The following is a 27,120-nucleotide window of genomic DNA, read 5'->3' as shown; positions in this document are numbered from 1 at the left end:
AGAGTGGCCACTCTGGCCTCTCCAAAAGCATTTTGCAGCATCAGGAAACAATGACTATAAGGCATTGCCTACAGAAGGTCTGTATAGACTGAATGTTTGTTTCCCCAGTATTTATATGTTGAAACCTAATCCCTGTCCCCAATTTGATGGTATTTGAGGTGGGGGGTCTTTGGGAGGTGATTAAGTTGTGAGAGTTGAGCCCTCATGAATAGGATTAGTGTCTTTATAAAAGAACCTAAAGATCTTCCTTGCCCTTCCACCATGTGAAGACAGAACAGAAGACAGCCAGGAAGTGGGCTCTCACCAGACATGAAAGCTGCCAGTGCATTGATCTTGAATTTCCTGCCTTCAGAAAAATGAGAAATAAATGTTTGTTGTTTATAAGTCAACAAGTCTATACCATTTTTTTTTATGGGAACCTTGAACAGATGAACAAATGAAGATGAGGATCTAAGCCAGGGAACACTTTCATTCTCTCAGCGTAGAACAAATCCAGTTGAGTTCATCCACTTTACAGAGTATGCTTGAGAGCCAGCAAAGTCTTTTTAAGCCAACAATTATATGTTTCTAGTTCCTTGAAAGTATCTTCTCACTCAGTAGGCTAAGAACATTTTCAAAAGTTCTTTTTAATATTTTTAAATTAATTTTTATTTTTTAAGTACACCTCAGTTTCAGGTGTACAACATAGTGATTGTTAACAATGGTTTAATGACTGTAGTTGCCTTTCCTCCATAAAAAAAAGTCCAGAATTTACACCAAGTTTTCTTCTTTTAAATGGAGGTATTTCTTGTTCCTGCTAACCATTAGTGTCCCCAGTTTCCCAAGAATGTAGGAAATTCTCCAAAATACTCTTGTGGAAGATTGTATTTTTCCAGAGGTGGCTGCAGTTAGATATATCCTATCTCAAATGATCTTATTACAGTGTGACATTAACAATCCTCCATCAAGAGGTGAGATTTGTGTTCCTGCCCCATGAGCTTGGACAGACCTTTGTAAGTACACCAACCAGTAGAATGTAGCAGAAATGAAACTGTGTGACTTCTTAGTATAGTGATAAAAGGCTATATAGCTTCCGCTTGGCTCTCTCAAGGTCTGGGGAGCCAAGCTGACTTTCCATTCTGGAGACATATGGAGAGGCTATGCAGAGATAGATAAAGGTGTCAAAGTATATGTTCCAGCTACCAGCTTTTCGAGTGTTCCCAGCACGGGCTCCAGATTTGTGTGAAAAAGCCTTTGATGATCACAGCCCTTCCCCGATGTCACGTGGAATGGAAACAGGCCTTCCCCACTATGTCCTGTGAAAACTCCTGACCCCCAGAAACTGTGAGTACAAATGTTTTCAGATGGATTTTAAAAAACAATGTAAAACTTAAAACACTAAAAATCTTGGAAGAAAATTTAGGATACAATATATACCACCTATGGCGTAGGGAAGATTTTTCTATTGAAAAGGGGAAACTCAGAAGCTATAAAAGAAGTAATAGACACAAAATGCAATCGAAAATAGGCAAAATGGATGACGAGAAGAGAAAATACAAATGGTAAGTAAGTATATAAAAGACGTTAACTTTCCAGTCAGGTAAATGCAAATTAAGTAACAACCAGCTAGCACTTACATTAGCAAAATTCTGCCGGTGATGAAAAGGATACAGTGCTAATGGGAATGTGAACAGCTTCAACTTTTTTTGAAAAGCTATCTGACAATATCTACTAAGATGAAAATACACATATTTTTTCAAACTGGAAATCCCTCTTTCTTAAATCTATCCTAAAGAAATAAAAGTACCAGGACATAAAATTGCTCTCTGAAGTATAGCTTATAATGGTAAAAATCTGGAAATAAAAGGTCTCCAATAGGAGATGGAGGGAGATTGATTGAAAAAATTGTGTAACAGCTATGCCGGAATAATGTTCAATCATTAGAATAAGCTTGAGAATGAACTAAATGATCTATAGCAGTTGAATGTTAAACAGGAAAAAAACGGAAAGTGCAGAGGAATATGTAACAAGACACAATTACTTTAAAACAAATACATACAAAACTAAAATTGTATGTGTGTGTATAAGCTGATGGGATTATATGAAAATGAAGAAAAGTATAGAAGAATGTACTAGGTTATCAATAACAGTTTCCTGGGGTGGGGAATGGGGAAGGAGGAGTACTAGTTGGGGAAGGGCGAGAGTTGTCCAGAAAAGGAAACAGTATTTACAGATGGAACGCTGAGGAAGTGTGTGAGTAAAATACCAAGCACTCAGCACTCAATAAAAGCCCTGAGATAAGAAGGATGCAAATCACTACAGATGGGAAGGATGCACCTAATGTAGGGCACACAGACACAGAGAGACCCAGAATATAGAATCCAAACAGGGTGAGGAGGGTATCCATGTAGTTCTGAGGTAGCCTGGGATGGGAGTCAGGGTCTAAGCAAGGAGAACAGGGTTTCCTTGTAGGGTGTAGGGTAGAGAGGGGGATCAATCAAATAAGTAAATATGTTATGTATAATAGAAGCGACATTTCTCACTGTTGGTAAAGGCAGTTACAAATACAGAAAGGGCTGGTGATATTGGATTAGAATTGGAGGTATTCATTTTAATTCATGGTTCTCAACATATATAAATAGCAATGGAAATATGTTTTATACAATGTATGTGTGTATAAAACATACATTCCTTAATCATTTTAATAGATGTAAATCACACCAACATGCTGTATGCCTTATACAATGATGTATGTTGATTATTTCTCAATGGAACTAGGGGGGAAACATCATATATATTCTAACTTAGTACACTGAGAGAGGCTGAAGAAGCAATACCCAATACACCTAACCACTAGATCCGAGCTTCTAAATGCCATTTTACCCTAGAAAGAATCAGAGCTCTTTGAAGAAATGGCTGATTCCAGGTCTGGGGCATAGGAAAAAAGATGAGCTGGAATACCTTATCATGCCAAGAAGCAATGAAGTGCTCAAAGAATGATGTGGACAAAACCCAGCTTGAATAGGCTCTCTCTAGCCAAATTTGGGACAAGCATCAAAACAAATACCAATAGTAATAAATTATAGTCCATCATATAATACAGAACCATGAATCCATAGAAATATAAATAAATGAATGAATAAGTTGAAAGTTTGTTGAAGAACAAGATACTTAAATGGTTTCGGAGTACTTCCCCACAAAGGAGAAAAGAGTAACTTTAAAGTGAAGAAGTCTAGTGGCTACCACCTTAATCAAGTAATCAAAGTGAAAGTCATTGGTCCTGGGGCTGATCAAAATCATGTGCCACCCAATAGAATGCAACAAGGACACAGTGTTCCCTTTGTGGTATTCCTGCCAAAGATGCCTATCCTGAATCTAACAACAAAGAACCATCACACAAACTCAAATTGAGGGATGTTCCACTCATAAGTTGGCCTGTAATCTTCAAAAGTGTCAATGTTGTAAACAGAAAGGAAAGGCTGAACAACCATTCAGATAGGAGACTAAAGAAACATGGAAAACAGTGTGTGATTTAGGACCCAATCCTTTTGTTCAAAAGGGCCTATTGCTGTAAAGGACTATTGGTAAAATACAAATCAGGTCTGAGGATGAATGGATAGTAATATATCCAAGTTAGCTTCCAGATTTTGACAGTTTTATTGTATATATTTAGGAAAATGTTCTTGTTCACATAAAAACTTAATGAAAGTATTTGGGATAATGGGGCATCAGGTTAGCAACTTAATTCTTGAGTAGTTCAAGGGGGAAACGTTTTTGTACTGTATTACAAACTTTTCTGTATGCTTATTTTGACAGGAAAATAGGAATAAGATAAAAATAACAAACACAGGAATCTAATTTAGCTCAATTCCAAAACCCACTAAAATTAGAATAAAGGTATTTAAAATATATTTTAGTGTGGATATACATGTCTATAATATAAAAATATCATTGAAGCCATTTTTTTTAAAGAACATTTATTTTGTGCATTTTATTGACATTTTCCCATTTTGCCCATTTTAATTGTACAATTCAGTGACATTAAATTTATTCATAATATTGTGCAACTGTTATAGACTGAATGTTTTCCCTCCAAGTTCATGTGTTGAAGTCCTAATCTGCAATGTGATGGTATTTGGAGGTGGAGGTAATTAGGATTAGGTTAGGTCATGAGGGCAGAGGAGGGAAGTGCATGCATTGGAAGAAAGGCCATGTGATCGCCGAGTTAGAAGGCAGCTGTTCGCAAGCCAGGAAGAGAGCTCTCAAATATGGCACCTTGATCGTGGACTTGCCAGCTTCCAAAACTATGAGAAGTAAGGGTCTGTTCTTTAAGCACCCCCAGTCTATGGTATTTTGTTATAGCAGCCCCAGCTAAGACAGCAACCATTACCACTACCTATTTTCAAAACTCTTTAATCACCAATTCTGTCACCATTAAGCAATAACTCTCCATTCTTCCCTCCTTAGCTCCTGGTAACCACTAAAAGACTCTATATGAATTTTTCTAGATATTTCACATAAGTGGAATCATAATATTTGTCCTTTTGTGTCTGACTTATTTCACTAAACATAATGTTTTTAAGGTCCATCTAAATTGTAGCATGTGTCAGGACTTCATTCCTTTTATATAGCTGAATGATATTCCATTGTGTGTACAAGCTGACTTTGTTTATGCATTCATCTGTTGATGGACAATTGGGCTGTTCCCACTTTTTGGTTATGAATAATGCAGCTACGAGCATTGTGTACAAGTATGTGTTTGAGTCACATTTATTTTGGATCCAATTATTTTAGATACATACCTAGGAATTTAATTACTAGGTCATATGGTAAAGATTTTTTTTTAAGTCATAATTCATAAGAAGAGAGCAGTAAGGAGTATTAAGCAAATTTTAGGAGATAAAAACATGAAAAAGTGGTAACTGACTCAGCTAAATTGAGGATCAAATTCTACAATGGCTGTAGGGGAAGAAAAGAACCAATCTAATTTATATGAGTAGATTCTCAGAAAACTCAGGCAAAATTGGCAGCACTTTGTACCCCTGAAAGTTGGGGGTGGGGAGTAGAGTGGAGAAGATAAGGTGAGGGTACTGAAAGAAAGTTGTTTAAAAAATGGTTATAGAATGCCAAACTTGGGTTATCATAAAGTATCATATTTAATCTCTTGTTGTAAAAAACATATTTTTTAAAAAATTTAAAACCTGGACAAATGTACAAAGTATACAAAATGAGCATGCAAACATTGAGCAGTGACCAATACAGGGCTGTGATTATTTAGAGAAGGGAGGCTTAACATTCACCCAAGCTTTTTCCCAGAGGACATATTCTAAAATCTAGGCCAGAGTGTGGGGCCATGGAGTAGAGCCAGCAGAGAATGGTATCTCACTGATTAGAGGAAGTAGACATCAGACTTAAAGGCTTAGAGGTCAGTTGATATTAAAGGTTCAGGGTGCCAGGGAGTAGGGTAAGGGGTGGGGATGGTGTTTTAAAAAAGGAACCTAAGAAGTCTGTGTGAAAACTCCCTTCAGGCCTTGGCCAACTCTTGGGCCATGTGGGAGCAGTGACTAGGAGGCTGAGGGCGGGGTGCAGAAGTGTGCTTGGGAGATACATCTGTAAGGAACAAAGGAAGGTAGGATTAGGCAGAAGGAAAAACTGAGTAAATCCAGTTACAACTGAGGCCTCAGTCTTGGTCTAGAGCCTATGATGACCATTGAGAGTTGAACCAATTTGAGGAAAGGGGTGAAGCCTTAGTATTCCCATTCCAGCCCCCTGAGTGGGGGCTTACTTTGTGCAAGGCAGTTCCCTGCAGCTGGACACATTTCTCAGAGAGATACAGCTTTGAGCTGTCAGTCTCAGATATTTGGACAGCTGGATGATGGGTGCATTATCCCTAAAAGGAGATTTAAGTTGAGCACCACAGTATCCACTGAACTTGCACTGGTGATTTATTCAAACATATAAGTAATTAATTAAAACGATATTACACAAACTCTTCCAGAAAATAGGAAAAGAAGGAATACATCTCAACTCATTTTATGAGGTCAGCATAACCTTGACACCAAAACTAAAAAGGACGTAAGAAAAATTACAGGCCAATATCTCTTATAAACACAGACTCAAAATCCTAAATAAAATATAAACAAATAGAATCCAGCGATACATAAAAATAACAAAACATCATTACCAATTAGGATTTATTCTACGAATACAAGTTTGGGTAACATTCTAAAATCAAGGTGATTTACCCCATTAACAAAATAATGAAGAAAATCCATAGATTCATTTTGATAAATGGAGGAAAAGCACTTTGCAATATGCAATATCCATTCATGCTAAAAAAAATTCTCAACAAACTAAGAAAAAAAGGAAAATTTATTAATCTGATGTAGAGTATCTACAAGGAAACTACAGTTAACATACTCAATGGTGAAATATCAAACATTTTCTCTCAAGGTCAGAAACAACACAAGGATGTGCACCATTCCTATTCAGTATTGTGCCAGAGAGAGGTCCAAACCAATTCAGTAAGGTAGGATAAAGAAGTAAAGTGTAAAATATTGGAAAGAAATGGCATGATTGGTATGCAGAAAATTCAAAGGAATCTACAAGCTATTACAATAAATAAATTTTAGTAAGATCACTGGAAAGATCAATGAATAAAATCGGTAGTACTTATATACTTATAATTAAAGAAGGTGAACTTTTAAAATACCATTTCCATTAGCATCAAAAAAATCACAAACCTAGGAATAAATGTATTAAAAGACATATGACTCCTACACTTTTTTTTGAAAGTTACAAAATGTTGCTAAAAGAAATCTAAGACTTAAATAGATAGAAGGATAATCCATGTTCATTGATTAGAAGACTCAATATTGTTTGTTTTAAATTTGTTGAGGTAACATTGGTTAATAACTACATAAATTCCAATTTTACAACATTATAATTGATTATCAGTATACTCTATTGTGTGCTCACCACCAAAAGTCTAGTTTCCTTTTATTATCAGATATTTGACCCCCTTACCCCAAACACCCTCCCCCATTCCTCTTTCTTTCTGCTTAACCACCGTTCTGTTGTCTATGAGTTTGTTTTTATTTTGTTAGTTTGTTTGCTACTTTGTTTTATATTCCACATACGAATGAAATCATATGGGTTTTGTCCTTTTCCATCCATTTATTTCACTTAGCATATTTCTCTTAAGATCCCTTCATGTTGTCACAAATGACAATATTTGTCATCTTTTTATGGCTAAATAGTATTCCATTGTATATACCACATCTTCTTCATCCATTCACCTGTTGATGGGCACTTGGGTTGTTTCCATATCTTGGCTGTTGTTAAGTAATGCTATTATGAACATAAGAGTACGTAGATCTTTTTGAATTAGTGTTTTCGTATTCTTTGGATAAATACCCAGAAGAGGAATTACTGGGTCATATGGTAGTTCTACTCTTGATATTTTAAGGAGCCTCCATACTGTACCAATTTACAGTTCTTCCAACAGTGTACAAGGGCTCCCTTTTCTCCATGTCCTCACCAACACGTGTTACTTCTTGTCTTTTTTATAATAGCCATTCTAACAGATGTGGTTTGTCTTTTTTATAATAGCCATTCTAACAGATGGTGGTTTTGATTTGCCTTTTCCTAATAATTACTGATGTTGGACACCTTTTCATAGTTCTGTTGGGCATCTGTATATCTTCCTTGGAAAAATATCTATTCAGATTCTCTGCCCATTTTTTAAATCAGATTGTCTATTTCTTTCTAATTGGGTTGTATGAGTTCTTTATATATTTTGGATATTAACCCCTTATAGGAAGTATCATTCGCTAATATCTTCTCCAATTCAGTTTGTTGTGTTTTTGTTTTGTTAATGGTTTTCTTTGCCATGTGGAAGCTTTTCAGTTTGATGTAATTCCATTCATTTATTTTTTTTGTTTGTTTCTCTTGCCTTTGGAGGGAAAACTCCGTATGGTTAAGATATCAGTTCTCTTCAAATTGATTTATAGATTCAGTGCAATCTCAACAAATTCCCAACAGGATTTTGAAGACATCATCATCAAGAATTCACCAGTTTCCATTTCCAGATATTAAGATTGACTTGATGATGGAAGGAAATTTAACTTTGGGTGATGAACATGCAATGCAGTATACATATGACATTATTGAATTGACACTAATTAAAACAAAAAGATTCATTATAAAGTTACAGTAATTAAGAGAGTATGTTGATGCAAAGATAGAGAAATAGGCCAGTATAACAGATTAGAAATTCCAGAAGACCCACAAAGATACAGTCACTTGATTTAAGATACAGGCATTACTGCAATTAGGGGTGAGAGTAGTTCTTTTCAGTACACAGTATTTGAGCAACCGATTATATGGAAAAAGAATTAACCTCTATTCTTACCTCACACCATATATAAAAATTAATTTGAGGTACATCATAGATCTGTATAGGAAAAGTAAAGTAATCAATCTAAAAGAAATCAAGTCTAAAAACATAGGAAAAAATGTTCGTATTCTTAAGATTGACAAAGATTTTTTCGACTGGACAGAAAAGGTATTGACCATAAAAGAAAATTGATAAATTAGGCTTACTTAAAATTAATTCTGTTAGTAAAAGACATCATTAAGAAGTGAATAAGCATGCCATACACTGGGAGAAGATATTCCCAATACATATGACAAAAGATTCATCTTCAAAATATATAAAGAACCCCCACAAATCAATAAAAAAGACAACCCAATTACAAAGTGGACAAAAATGTAAGCACTTTCACAAAATATATCCAAATGTCCAATAAGCCTCTGAAGAGGTATTCAACACCAGTTCTCACTGGCATATGCAATTTAAAACCACAATGAGGTATCACTACACACTCCCCTAGAATGGTTAAAATTAAGAATTGTGAGTATGTAAGGCAAGCAGAACTCCCATGAATTACTGGTAGAAGTGTAAAGTCATTCAATTATATTAGAAAACTATTTAGCAGTATCAAAATTAAATATGCTAAACCTATTACTTAGCAGTTATGCTTCTAGATATACTGTCCAAGGTAAAGCAGTATCTATGTCTACTTAAAGATACATCCAAGAATGTTCACACCAGTTTTAACAGCCAAAAATTGGAAACAACTCCAAATGATCAACAGAAGAAGGTATAAACAAATTAGAGTATAATTATATAATGGAATATTATACAGCAATAAAAAGAACAGCGGATATAAATCTCAAAAACATTATGTTGAATGAATGAAGCCAAACACCAAACGGTATGTACTATATAATTCCATTTATAAAAGTGCAAGAATAGGCAACTAATTTATGATGATAGGCATCTCAGAATACTGATTCTCTTAGCAAGGGATGGAAAGTTGTTTTTTTTATTATTGTTTTTATTTTTTATTGAGAAGAGGAATGGGGGAACCTTCTGGGGTGATGGAAATATCCTATATCTTGATCTAGATGTCTGTATATGTTAAAATACATATAAAATACGTGTGCTCGATTTCACACATTGGGATATTTCCTCTCTCAAACCTGGGGAAAACTGGAGTTTGTTTGTTTGTTTACTTGTTTGTTTTTGGAAAATATAAAACAGAAGATCTCTGGACTTAGGGGAACCAAGCACATTTGCAGGAGGGATGTCATAATCAAAATTGGGGAATTAAATAAACTTATGATGTCAAATGCTGGTTCACCCCACTCTAGGTTCTTTCCCTCACTTGGCTTCCTGAACTGAAAATTGACCTTCATGTCTCATTAGCCAGAATTGTATCACGTGCTTAATCCTAATCCGGTGAAGTCTAGAGAATATGCAGGATCAGGGACTCTTTAAAAATCAGGACAACCTTGAAGCTTATAATCACCATTATCATTATCATCCTTATCATCACACATATGCACATACCATACAGACTTGACTGTATTACCTAATGGACCAAAATTACACAAATATTCCTGCAGTCATCATTCTGAGCAGCTTCTCCAACTGTCAGAATCCTAGGTCAGTTCATGGAACAGCCACTGCAGTGACCAAGGGCTCCAGCCACCTCCACACTACTACTTCGCTATTCGGGACCTGAATTCCCAAGAGATCATTCTGATTTGGCTAAGCCCTAGTAGCATGCCCACCCCGATTTGCAGGAGAGGTAGCATCTGGCCGCTTTGGCTTCCTTGGTGGAAGTTGGGCTACTCACTTGACTACTCACAATGAGAATTTCCTACTCCAAGGTGCTAGGAGGATGATGTTTGGATGCTACATAACTCCAAAAAAATTCATAACAAAAAAAAAAATGTCACAAAATGGCTTTAATCTATCTTGAACTAAAAAATTGAAAACAATTTTCCTGTAATTTACTATCCTTGACTTTACCTGATACCCCTTTGAACAGTCTCATTTCTTTCTCTGCTCTTGCAGCACAAGGCTATGGATCCTATTGTGATTCAATACACAGGGTGTTCTTGGTCTCTGAGAGTTCACAACCTCCCACTCACCTGATGCTCTGGTACAAAGGACTGGTGTGTGGTTTTGACTCTCTCTGTGATTAAGTCTCGTTGCATCAATCAATGGTCTCTGTTTAGCAAAGACTCGGTATAGCAATTTCCATGTGTGTAAAACAGAAAATAGGATTGACCAATCTTTAACAGAGTGCTATACGCTTTTTGGTCTAGGGATCAATTCCCACTAGAAAAGATTACAATATTAATTTGAAGTGAAAGATTAATATTGCCAAGCTGACTCTTTAATATTGCATAAAATAAAGTTTGTTTTGGCTCCCCTAAAAATCAGTGTTTCTGATTCTTGCGGATCTCAGCAGCCCAACTTGTTCTGCATATGGTTGCATGTTTAATTAGTGATCCTCTGTGTCTGCAATTAGCACCGTGATGATTAATAAAATAACTCCTTTAAAGCTCCATTTAGATAGCAGAACTGCACAATCAGGTATAATTAATTCATGATTAATAAATCATGGCTTATTAACTAATCTGTTTATCACCAACACGTTACTGAACAGCTCCCACCTGAGCACAGCTCATTTTTCTAGGCCGAACAGAACTGGAAGCTTAAAAAAACAAAAATGGAAAAAAAAAAAAAATCCCAGCTCTTTCAAAACTGCACTAAGCAGCAAGTGTATTATTTTGGTCAGGGTGATCAGGAGACTGCACATTTAAAAGTTTTTGAGCTGCATAGACAATTGTCACTTGGGACACTAAATCTGGAGGCCTTAACACTGGTGGTCTCAAACTTAAGCACACACAAGAATCACCTGGAGGGCTTGTTAAAAACCAGATTTCTGGGCCCTACCTCCAGAGCTTCTGATCCAGTAGGTCTGGAAGGAAGCCTGAGAATTTGCTTTTCTAACAAGCTTCAAACCCGGGGGTATAGATGCTGCTTATCCAGGGACCATGCTTAGAGAACCACAGTGCTACCTGTTCTCATAAACTAAGGATGGCTCACAATGGCCATGATTCCCAAGTCCTTTCTGTAGATTTATAGTTAAAAAACAATAAGAATAGCTTTCAGTAATATTTACCTCTCCTTGTGTTTACATGCTATCTCAACTGGATTGTCAGTGTAAGACTTACTTTCTTTTATTTTTCTATCTGCACAGAACCTAACAATTACTTTCTAGATGTAGAAACTCTAGACAAAACCCAGACATGCCTTGTGTATTCATCTCTGAATCTGTACTCATGTCCCAATCTTTCTAAGCCATATCCTTCAGTACTCCCATAACTGTGCCACAGCACTCAGTGTCTATGCCATATGTGGGCCCTAATCACAGTGCCAGTGCTCATTATCTTTTTGTGAAAGGATGAGCCTGCTCTCCCCAGTTGGAGTCCCTCGAGAACTTCGTAAGCTCCCTCTCTAATCTCCTTTGCAGTCTGCCCCTCAGATCCCCACGCCCCCTCCTTCTAACACAGTGTCTTATACACAAGAGACAACGAATTACTTTTTGCGAAGCATGTCAGACTGCTGAACAGTTGATCTGGCCTCAGGCTGTGAATTCAGATCCCAGCTGGGCACTAACTTACAAAATACATGGGAGTGACAACAAAGGAGATTCCCATCCCAAATAGAACTTGGAAAGAGGCAGACAGTGTACCATCTGAGAGTTAAACCATAAAAATAAATAAATTTTAAAATAAATTTTTAAAAAATCAGAGAAGAGAAAAACAAGGTCAACTTAAAGCAGTGGTTCTCAACTGGGGTGATGGATTTTGCCTCCTTTTCCCACTTCACTGGCATTTAGCAATGTCTGACTATATTAAGGGAATGGACTAGTTTGACTATAATCTGATCAAAGTAGAAAGACAGGGCTAGTCAGCAATGGAGGCCCTGGGAAAGGTCGCTCAGGGAGACAAGCAGGGCCAGCTAGGGAGAGGCTAAACTGTGTTATGAGTCATGTTGCATACAGTGGACTCATATCTCATACAAGTTGGCTAAAGTTGGCATGTCTTACAAAAATACTGTAAAAATATGTGTAAGACAATCATGGAAATAGAAAAATTAGCGGGTTGCTCAATAATATTAAATAATTTCTATTGCTGCATAACAATTACCACAAACTTAGTGGCTTAAAACAACACACATTTGTTATTTCAATTTGTATGAGTCAGGAGTCCAGACATGGCTCAGCTGGGTCCTCTGTAAGGCTGCAGTCAAAGCGTTAGGTAGGGCTGGGGTCTCCATCTCATGGACACACAACTGAGGGGAAAGATCTTCCAAGCTCACTTAGGTTGTTGGCAGAATTCAGTTCCTTGCTGTTGTAGGACTGACGGCCTCATTTTTGTGCTGGCTATCAACTAGAGGCTGCCCTCAGCTTCTAGAGGCTGCCTGCAGTTCTTAGAGTCCCCCAACATGGGACCTTGCTTCCTTAGAGCTAGCAAAGAAGAAAGACTCCAGCAAGACTGGTGCCACAGTCTCATATAATGTAATCATGTAATCATACACATGTATCCCATCATCTTTATCATACTTCACTGGTTAGAAGCAAGTCATGCCAAGGGAAGGTGGTTATACAAGGGGATGAATGCAAGGAGGCAGGAATCATGGGGTCACCTTAAAAATCTACCATTAATGTGATATTGGTATTGAGGCTACTGTTTTTTTAAGAACCCTTATATTTGAGAGCTAAATACTGAAATATTTACAATGAAAGTACATGTCTCTCTGAGATTTGCTTCAAAATAATCTAGAGGGGAGGGGAAGTGGGTAGAGGTATAAATGATTGGCCGTGAGTTGAAAATTGTTGAACCTGGATGATAGGTTCATGGGAGCTCATTATATTATTCTCTCTACTTTGTATATGCGTGAAATTTTCATAATGAAATTAAAATAAAAAAGACAGCATGCTCATTAGTTATTTGTTTCTGCAAAAATAATTACCTCACAACTTAGTGACTTAAAACACAAATGTTTATTATCTCAGTTTCTGTGGGTCAGGAATCTGACAGCCAGCTTAGCTAGTTGCCTCTGGCTCAGGGTCTCACAAGGGTGCAGTCAAGGTGTCAGGGCTATAGGCATCTGAGGCTTGATGGGATGGAGGATCTGCTTCCAAGCTCATTCACATGGCTCTTGGTCACAAACCTCAGTTCCTTGCTACATGGACATTTCCTTAAGACTGCTCACAATGGGCAGCTGGCTTCCCAAAGAGCGAGTGATGAGAAAGAAGAAAAAGAAAGGGAAAGAGACACAAAAGTCGACCAAAACAGAAGATGCAGTCTTTTATAACCTCATCTCAGAAGTTGGATATACCATTACCTCTGAATATTCTATTGGTCACACAGAACAACCAAAGTGCAACGTGGAGAGAGCCGCATGAGGGTCTGAACAGCAAAAGGTGGGGATCACTGAGAGCCATTTGGGAGTCAGGCTACCATAGTGCATAAGGCAAAAATTGAGTAATGTCAAACGTGTCCTTGGAAATTCTGTAAATAACCTATAAAACATGGTAGACAGTTATACCAGCGCACAAGCCCAACACTGCCAATCTTTTCTCCAGTGCTGAAGCACACACTGTTTTCTTGAGTGCTAGGTAAAACTGTTGGCTTGAATTGGAACCACAGTTGTTTCAAAAATAAATATATTTAAACACTGAAATCACATTTGGCCCTGCCCTGAACTTGTGTAGTTAAATTCAAGTAAATTAAATGCTGTATGATAAATTCTAATGCATTGTTAAAGTGGAGAATCATATCATGTCCTGATGACATCTGCCATTTAGATTCACTTTGCTGACTCCTTGTTTTAGCTCCATAGTTACAAAGCAGCTTTCTGATTATAATATGGCTTCCCAGATAGATGTGCAAATGAGAAAATGCTCTGATCTAATCTATTCCATGATTATATTTCTCTTGTAAAATTTAAAAAAAAAATGGTATTCTGGCTTTATACATCAATCTCTATGTGCTAGGTTAATGTGAATCTGTACCTGAGAGATAGATTCACTCTCAGTACATTTACATATAGGCTTTTGAGCCCGCACCCCTGAACCCCTAGACTGTGATCAATTTATCTAAGTAATACCACCTGAGGGGGAACCATCTGAGTGGCCCAAAAATCTTCCCCAGGTGTGGCAGCTATATTTACTGTACACAGAGTATATCCATGAGCTCCCCTACACTTCTCAGTCCCCTTGCTATTAGATGGGGTATGTGACCAATTTGGGCCAATAGGCTGTGAGCAAAATTGACACCTAACACTTCTGAGCCAAAACAGTGAGATTTCCATGCACTATTTCCTTCAGATACAGCGGCCAAAGAGGCCACGTGTTGAGAATGCAAAGTCAGCCTGGACCCCTTCATGACCATGAGGAACAGAACCCCTCCTGACCTGTGCTAGACAAGTAATACGAATACAAATAAAAGTTTGTTTTATTAAGCCACTGCGATTTTGTGGATATTTCCTATATTAGCATAACCCAATCTAATTTAATACACCAGGGGATGCCGACTTTGCTGGGAGTACATTTTTCAGTTAATGGCAATGTTACACTTGAGTGCTGGGATATATCTCCCACCCTCTCCTTCCACATTCTCCTACGCCCCTCTTAGTAAGATTAGATAGGCAAGAAGTGGGCAGAAGCAGAAGAGGCAAGGAAAAACCTAGCAGGACTAGGGTTTTTAAAGTGCCCTCAAACCTGCCCTACTCATATTAGCAGAAAACTCACTCTATACAGTATGCTAATTCTAGAGGCTCTTTGCTTCTGCTACTCAAAAAAGTTATTTCATTTCCTCTTGTTTATGTATTCAGCTGTGCCTGCCCTGCCCCGACCCTTGACCCTGCTTCTCTGGTGGCCACAACTTGAGCATTACGGCCACTCAGTCACTCTTCAGCAGGCTGACCAAGTAAACACGGTAAATAAAATCAGTTGCCCTGACTATTCTGACTCAACTGTCTGTTGCTAAATGGACAATTTTTAAAATCTTTTGTAAGAATAAATATAGGGTTTGAAAATGAGATGAAAAGTCTTCAAATTGCAACTTTCATGTAAAAAAGAATTCACAGTCACCTCAGGGACTTGTTTCTCCCAAATAGCTATTAAGAATTTAGCATATATTTGAGAGAGAAAATTCAGACCCTTTCAACTATGCGTTTGTATAAAATCCATCATACGATTCAGTCCTAGGTTCGGAAAACCTTACACTTTGTGAAAACCTCCAGTGATTCTCACCCTTGGTGTGAGGACCTGATGAGTTGTGATGAGCTGTGCTGTGTTGTGCTGTGCTGTGCATGGGAGGGCATTGCTTACTCAATAAGTTAAAGCACTAAAGCTAGCAAATTATTTTCTTCATTGCAAATTAAGGGAGATACATGATTACCGCTATAATAATTTCACTCTCACATGCCTTAGCAAAAATAAATGTAGAAAACATGGTAGCATTAAGGTAAATAAATAAATAAATACATAAATAAAGATAAATAAATAAAAACCTGGGACACTACAGGAATTTCTAACTGATTAGCTTGTAGTTTTTGAGATGGCTGAGAATTGCCATCAATGAGATCACCTTAAAGGAATACCCTTAATGACTTTGAAAAGTCCCCATCCTAAAGTCAATGATATTCAATATTACAGACTTAACTGAATTTAAAATTATGTTAACAGGTGTGAGGTGGTATCTCCTTGTGATTTTGATTTGTTTTTCCCTAATAGCTAGTGAAGTTGAGCATCTTTTCATAGATGCTCTGTTGGCCATTTGTATGTCTTCTTCAGAGAATAATCTGTTTAGGTCCTCTGTCCATTTTTTAATTTGATTGTTTTGTTGTTGTTGTTGTTGACTATTTTCAACAAGACAAGTAATAACAAGTGTTGGAGACATTATCGGGGGGAAAGGAACCCTCATAAACTGCTGGTGGGAATGTAAATTTGTACAGCCACTAAGGAAAACAGTATGGAGGTTACTCAAAAAATTAAAAATTGAATGACCATGTGATCCAGCAATCCCTCTTCTTGGTATCTACTCCTAAAATTGGAAAACACTTATCCATAAAGATATGTATACCCCAATATTCACTGCAGCATTATTCGCAGTGGCCAAGACATGGAAACAACCTTCAATAGATGACTGGATAAAGAAGATGTGGTACATATATACAGTGGAATATTACTTAGCCAAGAAAAGATGAAATACTGCCATTTGCAACAACATGAATGGATCTTGAGATTATGCTAAACAAAATAAGTCAAACAGAAAAAGTTGAGAACCATATGATTTCACTCATGTAGGATACAAAACTGAAAGCAACAAAGAAGACAAAAACTCAGAGAGACAGACAACTGTTTAGTTAGCAGAGAGAAAGGAGGTGGGAGGAAGGTGGATAAGGGTAAAGGGTGTCAAATATATGGCGACGGAAGGAAATTTGACTTTGGGTGATAAACACAAAGTACGATATACAGATAATGTATTATTGAATTGTATGCTTGAAACCTATATAATTTTATTAACCAATGTCACCCCAATAAATTTAATTAAAAAAAATTAAAGTTACATTAAAATCCATTTTACTAAGAGAAGAATCCCTTTCAAGGGTATTACTCAAAAACTATATATCAAGATAAACATACTACATTACTTTTAGTGTTCAATTTTACTACCAAACTAATATACATACATTTTTTAATTTCTAGGTTTTTTAGTTATTTAGTTATATGTCCTGATTTTTAGTGTTCTAATAAAGGAAATAATTTTTCAATATAATAAAATTATTCTCAATCTTATTCCCCATAAACTGTTTTCACTTGTCTGTCTTCTTGATTATCCTCTTCATACAAATTCATGTTCTCCATAAACAGTGTAATATTGCTAACATTTAATAGTCTACTGTAATTTCTTTCCTTAGTATTATGGCATGAAATATTTTTCTACATTTCCACATAGTTATTGGGTCTTTTAAATATTTTATCAAATATACCTAAGTTTAAATGGTTTGATCCTATTTCTCATAAATTTGTTCCTCATTTTATGATTGGTAGTCATGATCAAAGGTGACAACATTATTCTTTGTTACTGGTTACTTAGGTTTCAAAAACACTCACAGATTGACCCAAAACTCCATTAGTTAATTAGTCAACACATGTTATTAAATTTCCATTAATATGTCTTAATTTTTCTATTTCTAAGTGAGGATTAAGTGGATTACTGTGCACGTTTGCTAAAGGCAGCCCTCTGTGTTTCTTTTTATGCAGAAAATACTTAGTCATTCAAGATAGCACCGCAGCACAACCATCCCTAGGCTGTCAGCGTGCCCTCTAAAACAATAGCAGTGCCTCCCTTAATGTCCACTCGTCCATCCGGACGCAGTGAAATCTTCAATTCTCCTTCTCTGTAGGAACACTGCAAGGCTAAAGAAAACATAAAACAAGGCACAAATTAATAGTTTTAACCTTTTTTAATTAACATAACATATTGAGAGACCACTTATTATAAGCTTTAAATCTTCCCAGGTCCATTTAAATAATAAATTCCTTCATCTGTCCATGGTGCTGCCCAGCCCATCCCATTCTCCTGAAGACTGAGGGACTACAAACGCTGTTTGATTCACCCAGTTCTGTCTAGTAGTAAGCAAGGATATATGAAAAGATAAGAGGAATAAACTAGATGTGTAAGAAGATAAAGAGGGATAGCCTTGGCTCTCCTAAGAAGGCCCCATCTTCCCAGGTCTGAATAGGACAAAGGGAGTTTTTTCACTCATTATGGTTATCAAGCAACCATACATGTCAGGCAAACAAGAGGCTCAGCCTCCACCTTCCTGGAGCTTAGGCTCACCAAAGAAAGAGAAGAGTCACCCTGTTATCCCAAAACCAGGTCACAGAGGCCTAACCCCTCCCACTAAGAAAGACCTCTACTCTTTAGGGTCAGACTCCTATTTTGATTATTAGGACTTCATGGCTTCCATTGGCTGAGATCTATTTTCTGTGCCTCTAAGCAATTGTTAATCATCAGGGGACTTGGTTCAAAAGCAATTTGTTTGATTCGATACTGTGACTAGCAATAGCAGTAAGAAACCTTGGTGACCATCCAGTCTCAATTTGTCACATCACAAATAACTTCTCTGGGCCAAAGTTATTCAGCGAGCTAATTTTATTCAACAAACATTTATTGGGTACTTAGTATACTAAAAGTGTGTCTCTGTGTTGGTAGGGACAAAGGTGGAAGATGCTAGGAATAGAGCATATTTTGAGTAGAGGGTTCAAGGTAAAGGAATTTAAAAACCTTTCATTTTCACATAGGCGAGACATAATATTTTATTATATCTTCAATTGGGTAGTATATATGAGAAGGAATACTAGCTTAAGATTAGGTAATTTTTTTTTTTAATTTGAAAAAGAGCTGACCTACCATGCATGTCTTTCTTCCCCAGTTGCTGAGACCAGTAGCTGCTGAGAACAGTATGTGCAGACCCTTAAAAGAAATAAAAAGTTATGGGACAATACCAAAGAAAACGGGCAACTTTGTGGTAAATTTATAAGCTATTATAATCAACTATCCAGTATGACTAAACCTTAGATGACAGTCATTATATTGGCATGGCCACAGCAGAGTGTGGAATTAAGAATGGAGATAGAAAGACATAGAATTTATGGATAAGCTCCTCCAAATGATCTATTTGCTATGTGCTAAACTTTCTGAAGGCCGAATTAAACTGCAAGCTTTAATTCTTGTCCTGTCTACTAGTTCATGGTCACTCATGGTAAGAAAATCAAGGCCTTCACATAAGTCTTTCTATATCTTTTGAGGGGAAATACCTGCTTCTTCCTAGGATGCACATGCAAGGAAAGGTGGGAACTCTGACAAAATGCCAAATTTCCACCAAGCACACATTCCCAGACCTTTGGTGCCAAAAGAACTTTCAGTGAGTTATTTTTTTCACATGATTGATCACAGGTTTAGATCAGCAAATAGATATTAAAATGAAGAAACAAAACATAAAGTAATAACTGACAAAAAAAGTCTTTGAGAAAAGGATGTGTTTAAAAAGGCCCCTCCTTCAGGAAAACTTACTAAATGTTATGGGAGGCCCACATAAAGTGACCCATCCCAGCTTGCCTGAGTCTGTCCTGGTTTTAGCACTGACAGTCCTGTATGCTGAGAAATCCATCAGTCTCAAGCAAACTGAGATAGTTTGTCATCCCTGACCAAAGACCTTCCTACTCTAGAAAAGCATTATTACAAGGAGGAAAAAACTTGCCCTCTGTGCCATTTAAAATCCTTGTAAAGCAGCTGTGCATGTATAAATCTGCTTAAAACTTCATTTTTATGAGGGAGGGTTGAGTTGGACTGTTTGGATGTGTTGGGCATTTCCCTGAGTCTTTAAAAGTACTTGCCTGCTGAGCTTTGAATTTCACATTTGTTCCTCAGAGAGTAACTAAGTCAAGGTCCTGAAACCATCCTGGCCCCTGACATCTGACCAGAACAGGAGCCTGGAAGAATCTGCCCAGCCTCCTGCCCTGGTCACCATCCCATCCTCCAGCTTCCTCCATCTAGTATTGCTCCCTTTTGCTGCTCAGCCCATTCTTTTCAAAGACAAAACTAAGAGGCTTCTCATTCTTGCCCATCTTTGATTTCATCCCTCTGCTTTCTGGCTAGTAGAAGATCTTGAATACCCCTATTGCCGAGCCCATCCCACACACTTTGGAGGAATGTCTGGGAAAGGCGAGAGGAGGAAAAGAAACACTAATCCAGATTTCCCACCTGCAGCCCAGGAGTTTATCCTTCAAAACCATATTCAATCTAGATGTCAATGATCATGCAGGATGGCCGCTGAAAAGGACAAAAGTTTTGGAAAATTTTGTGGACCTCCACCCCTGAATTTGATCTGGATGTGTTGGCTTAGGGAGTCAGTTTCATTGTTATCATTGAAATAGCTAATAGCTATTAGGCACTTATATGCCAGGCACTATCTAAGCACCTAACTTGCATTGGGTTTACGTAACCCTACGAGGTAATATCCATATTTTATAGAAGAAGGAACATAAAGTTTTTAAAGTTAAGTCATTTACCCAAGGTCAACATCAAGGAAGCTAGGGAGCAAAGCCAGGCTGTCTGACACTAAGGTTTAACCCTGCTATACTACCTCCTTAACTCTGTGTTTTTCATATGAGACATGAGTGAAGGGATAAGGGAGGGGAAGATAGGGAAACAAAGGCAGCTCAAAACCCAAGCAATCTGAAAGGTTACATGAAGGGCACTTAAACAGCTATTTGTTCTCCTCCTCCTCCACTGATTAACCTTCCCCAGGACCCAAGTCAAAAAGTACCTGTTGCAGAGAGGGGAGAGGGAAGGTTATAGGGGGTCAAATATGTGGTAACAGAAAGAAATCTAACTATGAGATGTGGACACATGCCTTACTCTTAAAATGTACAGCCAAAACTTATTGGATTTCGTTAACCAATACCATAAAAACAATGAAATAAAAAAAAAAAATTTAAGTACCTGTTACAGGATCTTCCGCCACACCAAACCATGGTGCAAAATATCTGGAGTAAAAGTCAAATGCTTGGGTCTGCCCACCAGCCTCTCCTTTAAGGGTGAGAATGAGTCCTTTCACTTTTCCTGTGTTCTCCACTTGCAGCAGATTTTGTGTGTTGACTTTCAGGTTCTCCAGAAATGACCTTGTTCATAAATGGGATGGATTAGCACAAACCCATTCCCCAGATCACCCACTACAGAGACGCTGTAAAGCAGGCCAGGGTGCAGCTTGCCCAAACAGATCAGCAGGAGGGGAGGGAAGAGCATATGGAATATCTTCCTGCTGGAGAACAAAACTCTCTGGCTGTAAAAATCAGAGTTTGACTAGACACAGCACAGCTGGACCAAGCCATAACTGTAAGTGTGGGTGCCTGGCCCTCTCCAAAGTGCTGACAAAGCCAAAAATCTTGTTTACCTGTCGTAAGTATCACTGAGACGGACAAGGAGCATTTGGGTATCTGGAGAATAGCAGATGTCCTGGACCAGTGTGTCATCTATGGCAGTCTGTGGACAGACCAAAAACTCAGAAATGTGCCCTGGGTCAAGTCCTTGACCCCTGTACAGAAAACGATCTTTCGTGAGCATCTGCAGCATGCTAGGCACACCCATCATTTCTAATCCCCAAGTTTTCATTTGGTTTCAGGGCTCAAGTGTTGCCCAAGGAAGGCCAGTTGCCTGGTGACCAAATCATCTTTAAGAGAGTTGAGCTTACCTTCTGAGAGCTGAAGATAGGCATTGTTCACAAGTGTTAACACGTGCCTCCACACACAACTCCTTCAAATGGGTATTGTCCCCACAGATCAGAAGACTTAGAGGGGTCCGGGGGCACACACGCATGCCTTTGACCCAGGTCTGAGGGGCCCTGGAGTCAACACTCTGAATCTGTCTATGGTCTTTAGAGATGAGGGCCCTTGTACCACCTCTTAGAGTTGTTGTAGAAATTAAATGAAATAATATATGCGGAGTTTCTGCGGCAGTAACTAGAATATTCTACATGGTAATGCTTGGGTCTGGCAGTTTGATTTGAAGGGGGACTAATGCTGCTCTACTTGGCAAGCACACTGCTTCACTTACATTGTATGCTACAGATCAATAATGTAGCAACACTTTCTAAAGCATGGGTCCCCAGTACCCATGCCACAGGCCAGTATGTGTTCATGGCCTGTCAGGAACCAGGCCACACAGCAGGAGGTGAGTGGCAGGCAAGAGAACAAAAACTTCATCTGTATTTGCAGCCACTCCCCAGTGCTAGCAGTACCACCTCAGCTCCACTTCAGATCATCAGGCATAGGGGCACCAGTACCTGGTACCAAAAAGGTTGGGGACCGCTGCTCTAAAGATATCCTGGGAACACCCAGGAAAAATGGCATATATGATAGAGGCTCTATTCATCCCTCTGGCAACCAAATCAAAATTGTGACGGAAACAAGAAGCAGCAACAAGGAAAAATCGCCTGGGATCTAGATGAACAAGCCATACAACTAGAGAGAAGTCCAGGAAATCACCCTGCAATGACAGAAGGTAGGATGGGGCGAGGATGTGAGGCCGCTCAGTCTCACGTGGCTGAGTGGGATGGAAGCTGCGCTAGCGGCAGACGCCCCTTAAAGGGGCCGCGTCTCTAAGCGGATTTTTGCAATGACGGACCTGCTCTCTCTGAGTACCAATGTTGATTCAGCTGTTCACAGGGGGCACCAGGGACTTACAGGGAGACACTGTTGGAGTGAGGACCGAGGGGAGACTAGCTCTGCACAGAAGTGCCAGTGGTATCCATTGTTCCCTGTTGAGCCCTCCCTGCTCCTGCTCCCAGTGCACGGACACAGCACCCCCATAGCCCTGATGTCATCAAATTGGATAACTGAGGTCGCTCCACCCAGAAGATTCCCTGAAACCCCACCTCCCCCAACTTGCGACCACATCCAGGTATATCCTCAGGGAGTCAGGTGCTCCTTGCCGAGAAGCGCCTAGACTCACACTGGAGACAGCTGGCCTCGGTTTCTGATGTGGCCTTTTAATGCAACTATAAGCACAGCATCTGTGGATTGCTTGCTGAATCTTAACAGGTGGCCCTGGAAGGGCAGAGGCTTGGGCTAAATTTGGCCTGCAGCTGAAACCCTCTCAGGACTGTGCCTCTGGACACCGACTTCACAAATACACACTAATAAGACTGGGAGACTAAGGAGCTTTGCTTAGTACATAGAAACAACAGAAATGCAGCCAAAATGGGGAGACAAAGAAGCAGAAACCATATGAGAGAACAGAACAGAGATCCAAATAAAATGGAGTCAAGTAATCTAACAGATGTAGAGTTCACAACACTGGTTATAAAGATGCTCAATGATCTTTTGGGAAGTGTAGATAAATTCAGTGAAAACTTCAACAAAGAGATTAAAACCATAAAAATGGAAATGGAAATTATAAAAGGGAACCAGTCAGAAATGAAGAACATATTATCTGAGATGAGAAGTATATTAAATGGAATAAACAAAGGAATAAATAAAGTGAATAAAGGAAAGGATAAAATGCCCTATTTAGAGGACAGGAAAGCCAAAGACACTCAATCAGAATGGCAAGAAAAAAGATGGGAAGATTATTAAAATAATTTAAGGAGGATATGGGACACTATTAAGGCTCCAAATATTCGTCTGATCAGCATAACTGAAGAAAATCGAGATGTTGAGCAGCCGTCTAAAGAAATGATGATGGAAAACTTCCCTAACCTGGTGAAGAAAATGGACATAAACCCCCAGGAAGCTCAGAGGATTCCAAAAATCAAGGATCCAAAGAGGCCCACACCAAGACACAGCATAATTAAAATGCCAAAAATGTTAAATACAAAAAGAGTCTTAAAAGCAGCAAGAGAAAAACAATTACTTAAAAGGGAGCACCCATAAGAATGACAGCTGATTTCTCAAAAGAAACTAAGCAGGACAGAAGGGCTTGGCACAAAATATTCGACAGGATGAAGACCCAGGATCTACAACCAAGAATAATTTATCCAGCAAAGTTATCATTTAGAGTTGAAGGACAGATAAAGAGCTTCCCAGACAAAAATAAGCTAAAGGAATTTATCACCACCAAGCCAGTATTACAGGAAATGTTGGAGGGACTTCTTGAGGAAGAAAAAACATGTCTCAAAAACAGGAATAAAGAATGGTAACAACTACATTCCTATCAATAAGTACCTTAAATGGAAAAGAATAAGTGCTCCAACCAAAAGATAGAGTGGCTGAAAGGATAAGAAAACAAAACTCCTACATATGAAAAGGAAGGAGTTGGAAAAAGATATTGCTTTAATGAACCTAGAAGGTATTTAAGTCAGACAAAATGATAAATACTATATGATTTTGCTTATATGTAGAATCTAAGAAATAAGAACAAACTAATCAAAACAGACTCACAAATATAGTGGACAATTTGGTGTCAGATAGAGGGAAGGAGGGTTTAGGGGTCTGGGAGAATGTGGTGAAGGACTAAAGAAATACAAATTAGTAGCTGATGGATGGTCACGGGGATGGGGAGCACCGCTTAAGGAATGCCGTTAGCATCAATACATTGGCTAGGTGGAGGGTCAGGGGAGGGAGGGTGCAATTGGGAGAATCATTTTATGAACTATATAGATGTCTAACCAATGTATCCTTGAAACTAAATTTTAAGAATTGCAAAAAAATAATAAAAAATTTTTAAAAATAAGAAAAATAAAGATATCTTGATTTACCCTTTACCTAAGACTACACATAATCTTGCTCGTTTCCAATAACATTGTTTTGTTTGTTTGTTCACTTGGGATGCTGAGGAGGATTACGCGGGGACAAAAGTCCCTCCATGTCATCCTTTGGAACTACCACTGGCAGAGCAGATGGCAATGGTGATGACATAGTAGTTAGTTGTCTGGCAGTCATTAGGTGGCTTCAGGTTTTCCAGCTCTCTTTAGGGAGTGAGATGCTCCAGGTCCCAAAGCTGACTCCTTGCACTTTGGGTGGTGCCTGGGCTATCTGCCTCTGTAACCACAGCTAACCAATGTCCTTTTTTGTAGGAACGGTAACTCCTGCAGCCAGATCCCATCTGCTCTCCAGAGCCTTTCAGTCTCTCTGAACATTTATCCAGTCCTTTTCTGCATGGATTCTTATGTGATTTGAAAGTTTAATTCTCAGCTGAGGATCTTATTGCCAGTTTCTAGGAATACAAAATGATAACACTCATAACAAATAACCCTATGTCATTCCCATTTTAACAAATGCTGACCCTGAGGCTTAGAGAGATCAAGTGACCTTCTTTCTACCATGAACAAAGTCTACCACTATGAATATTTTCCATGTTTTCTACCGACATGCCCAAGGCAGTTCATTTGTGAATTTGGCTTATCTCCCAAAACCCAAGCCATAGTTGAGGCAGAGTGTAAAATCAGAATGGAATTCATCGTGTTTGCTTATACTCTTTGAAAAACTTCGATAAAGCAAAACACTAGATTATAAGTGCTGTAGTTGAAAATTTACTGAGAAATACCCCACTGGTACCCACAATAAGCTGTTTTATGGAATTGTTTTTTCTCATGGCAGCCGTTGCCCTGGCCCTGACCTTGGCCCTTCATTCTCTACAAACTAAGCACCTGGTCATCCAGGGCTGCTCTGACCCATTGGAACCTCTATCAGACAATTTTAGTGCCTATTTTACCAGGTAATAGAATTAAATGAAAGAATGCATGTGAAATGCTTAGCACATGGTACTGCACAGAGAAGAGTCTCAAAAATGTTTTCAGTGATGATGATGATGATGATATCATTGCCACCGCCACCACCCCACTCCTATATAGACCCCTTGAGATGGCCAGGCTATGTATGTTGTCTTCTCTGCTGGATTCCCACGTTTTCCTACGCTTCTCCACAAAGCACGGACCCTCCACCTCAGCCTCATTCTCCATCACAAAAATTAGGGACACTGAGAGCTGCCGGGCAGTACACGTTCTTTTTTTTTTTCAGTTTCAGCCTGCCACACAGCAATCTCTTCTCTCTCCACCTACCATGGAGGCTAATGCTGACAATGAAGAGTCAGGGAAAACTGGTTAACCTTCTCACCAAATAGAGTCAATATTAAAATTCACCCAAGCTTAGACTGAAACACTGATACTGGTAGAAGGCCTATCTTTTGGGTTCAAATGGTACCGAATCTTTGTGTTCAAACAATAACAAGTGACCAAATCACGCAAACTCAGGTTTGATTCTTTTTACCAACCTTTATCAAGTCCTTTACTTCATGGAAGTCCTAGATGGGGAAAAAAGACAAAACCATTGTAAAACAGGCAAGCTGCTAGTTGTACACAGTTTATGGTAGCAGTGAGAAAGAGCTGACCTGGGGGTGAGCGGGATAAAGAGGGAAGTCCAGGACAATACCATCCTCTTCTTTTCTGGCCTTTAGTTCCCCACTCAGTGTGACAAAGGTGAGAGTACTATTCACATTCTCTGGACCAAAAAATACATAAATAAATAAAGAGTCTCATTTTATCAATCAGAAAACTGTTTGAAAAGGAATTAAGAAATAGGAAAATAAACTTTGTGAAGTGTTCGTACGTGTTTCAGTCACGGTTGTGTTGTCTGTCTTAGAGTCTCTGGCAGTACTGTCCTTTGCTGTGACGGGGCCCAAGTTTGGTTTGCTGGGGCCTAAAGTGGGGAAACCCCTCTCGGGATTCTAACTTGAGAACCAAGCACATGACTGATTGGATTTGACATCACACTGCAAGGCTTCAAATCCCAGCTCCTAATCCCAGCTTCAAATCCTAGCTATACCCTTGAGAAAATTATTTAACCTCCTTAAACCTCTATTTCCTCATCAACAAAATGGGGTAATAATTAAATCTATACAAATTTCATTTCACCAGTAAAATAGAACGATAATTAAACCTACCTCAGGGATGCACTGTTTTCTAATGCATATTTTTAAATAATTGACCTACAATAACTATAGAGTTATAAGCTCTACTAGTCTAAGATATGCCAAGGGGATGGTGTACAAGTTATGAACAACAGTTTGATATGAATAAATCAGATTTATTCTAAATAAACCAAGCTATACATAAAATTTTGATTTAAAAATTGGGCCGTAAATGCTGATGTAATATCCCCTCTTCCACTTCCCTGACTTCAAAGTGCATAACATTTTTGT

At 38.5% G+C, this 27,120-nt stretch overlaps 1 protein-coding gene across 2 annotated transcripts in view; it reads right to left on the bottom strand.

The window, feature by feature from the left end:
• Window positions 1–17,534: 17,534 nt before the first annotated feature.
• PBLD (phenazine biosynthesis like protein domain containing) overlaps window positions 17,535–27,120 on the bottom strand; it is a 43,240-nt gene continuing 33,654 nt past the window's right edge. For both annotated transcript variants that reach the window (XM_036223153.1, XM_016127321.2), the window contains exons 5-10: window positions 26,311–26,420; window positions 26,194–26,223; window positions 21,380–21,468; window positions 20,929–21,107; window positions 18,835–18,897; window positions 17,535–17,837 (exon numbers count right to left, since the gene is read on the bottom strand). In XM_036223153.1, coding sequence (XP_036079046.1) covers window positions 17,725–17,837; window positions 18,835–18,897; window positions 20,929–21,107; window positions 21,380–21,468; window positions 26,194–26,223; window positions 26,311–26,420 — 584 coding nt within the window. In that variant the 3' untranslated portion in view covers window positions 17,535–17,724. The remainder of the gene's footprint in view (window positions 17,838–18,834; window positions 18,898–20,928; window positions 21,108–21,379; window positions 21,469–26,193; window positions 26,224–26,310; window positions 26,421–27,120) is intronic.

This window comes from Rousettus aegyptiacus, unplaced genomic scaffold (genome assembly GCF_014176215.1).
Source record: "Rousettus aegyptiacus isolate mRouAeg1 unplaced genomic scaffold, mRouAeg1.p scaffold_m13_p_6, whole genome shotgun sequence".
Classification (NCBI taxonomy): domain Eukaryota; kingdom Metazoa; phylum Chordata; class Mammalia; order Chiroptera; family Pteropodidae; genus Rousettus; species Rousettus aegyptiacus.
Note: the sequence above shows the minus strand (reverse complement) of the source record. Positions and strands in the feature narration are given on the sequence as shown.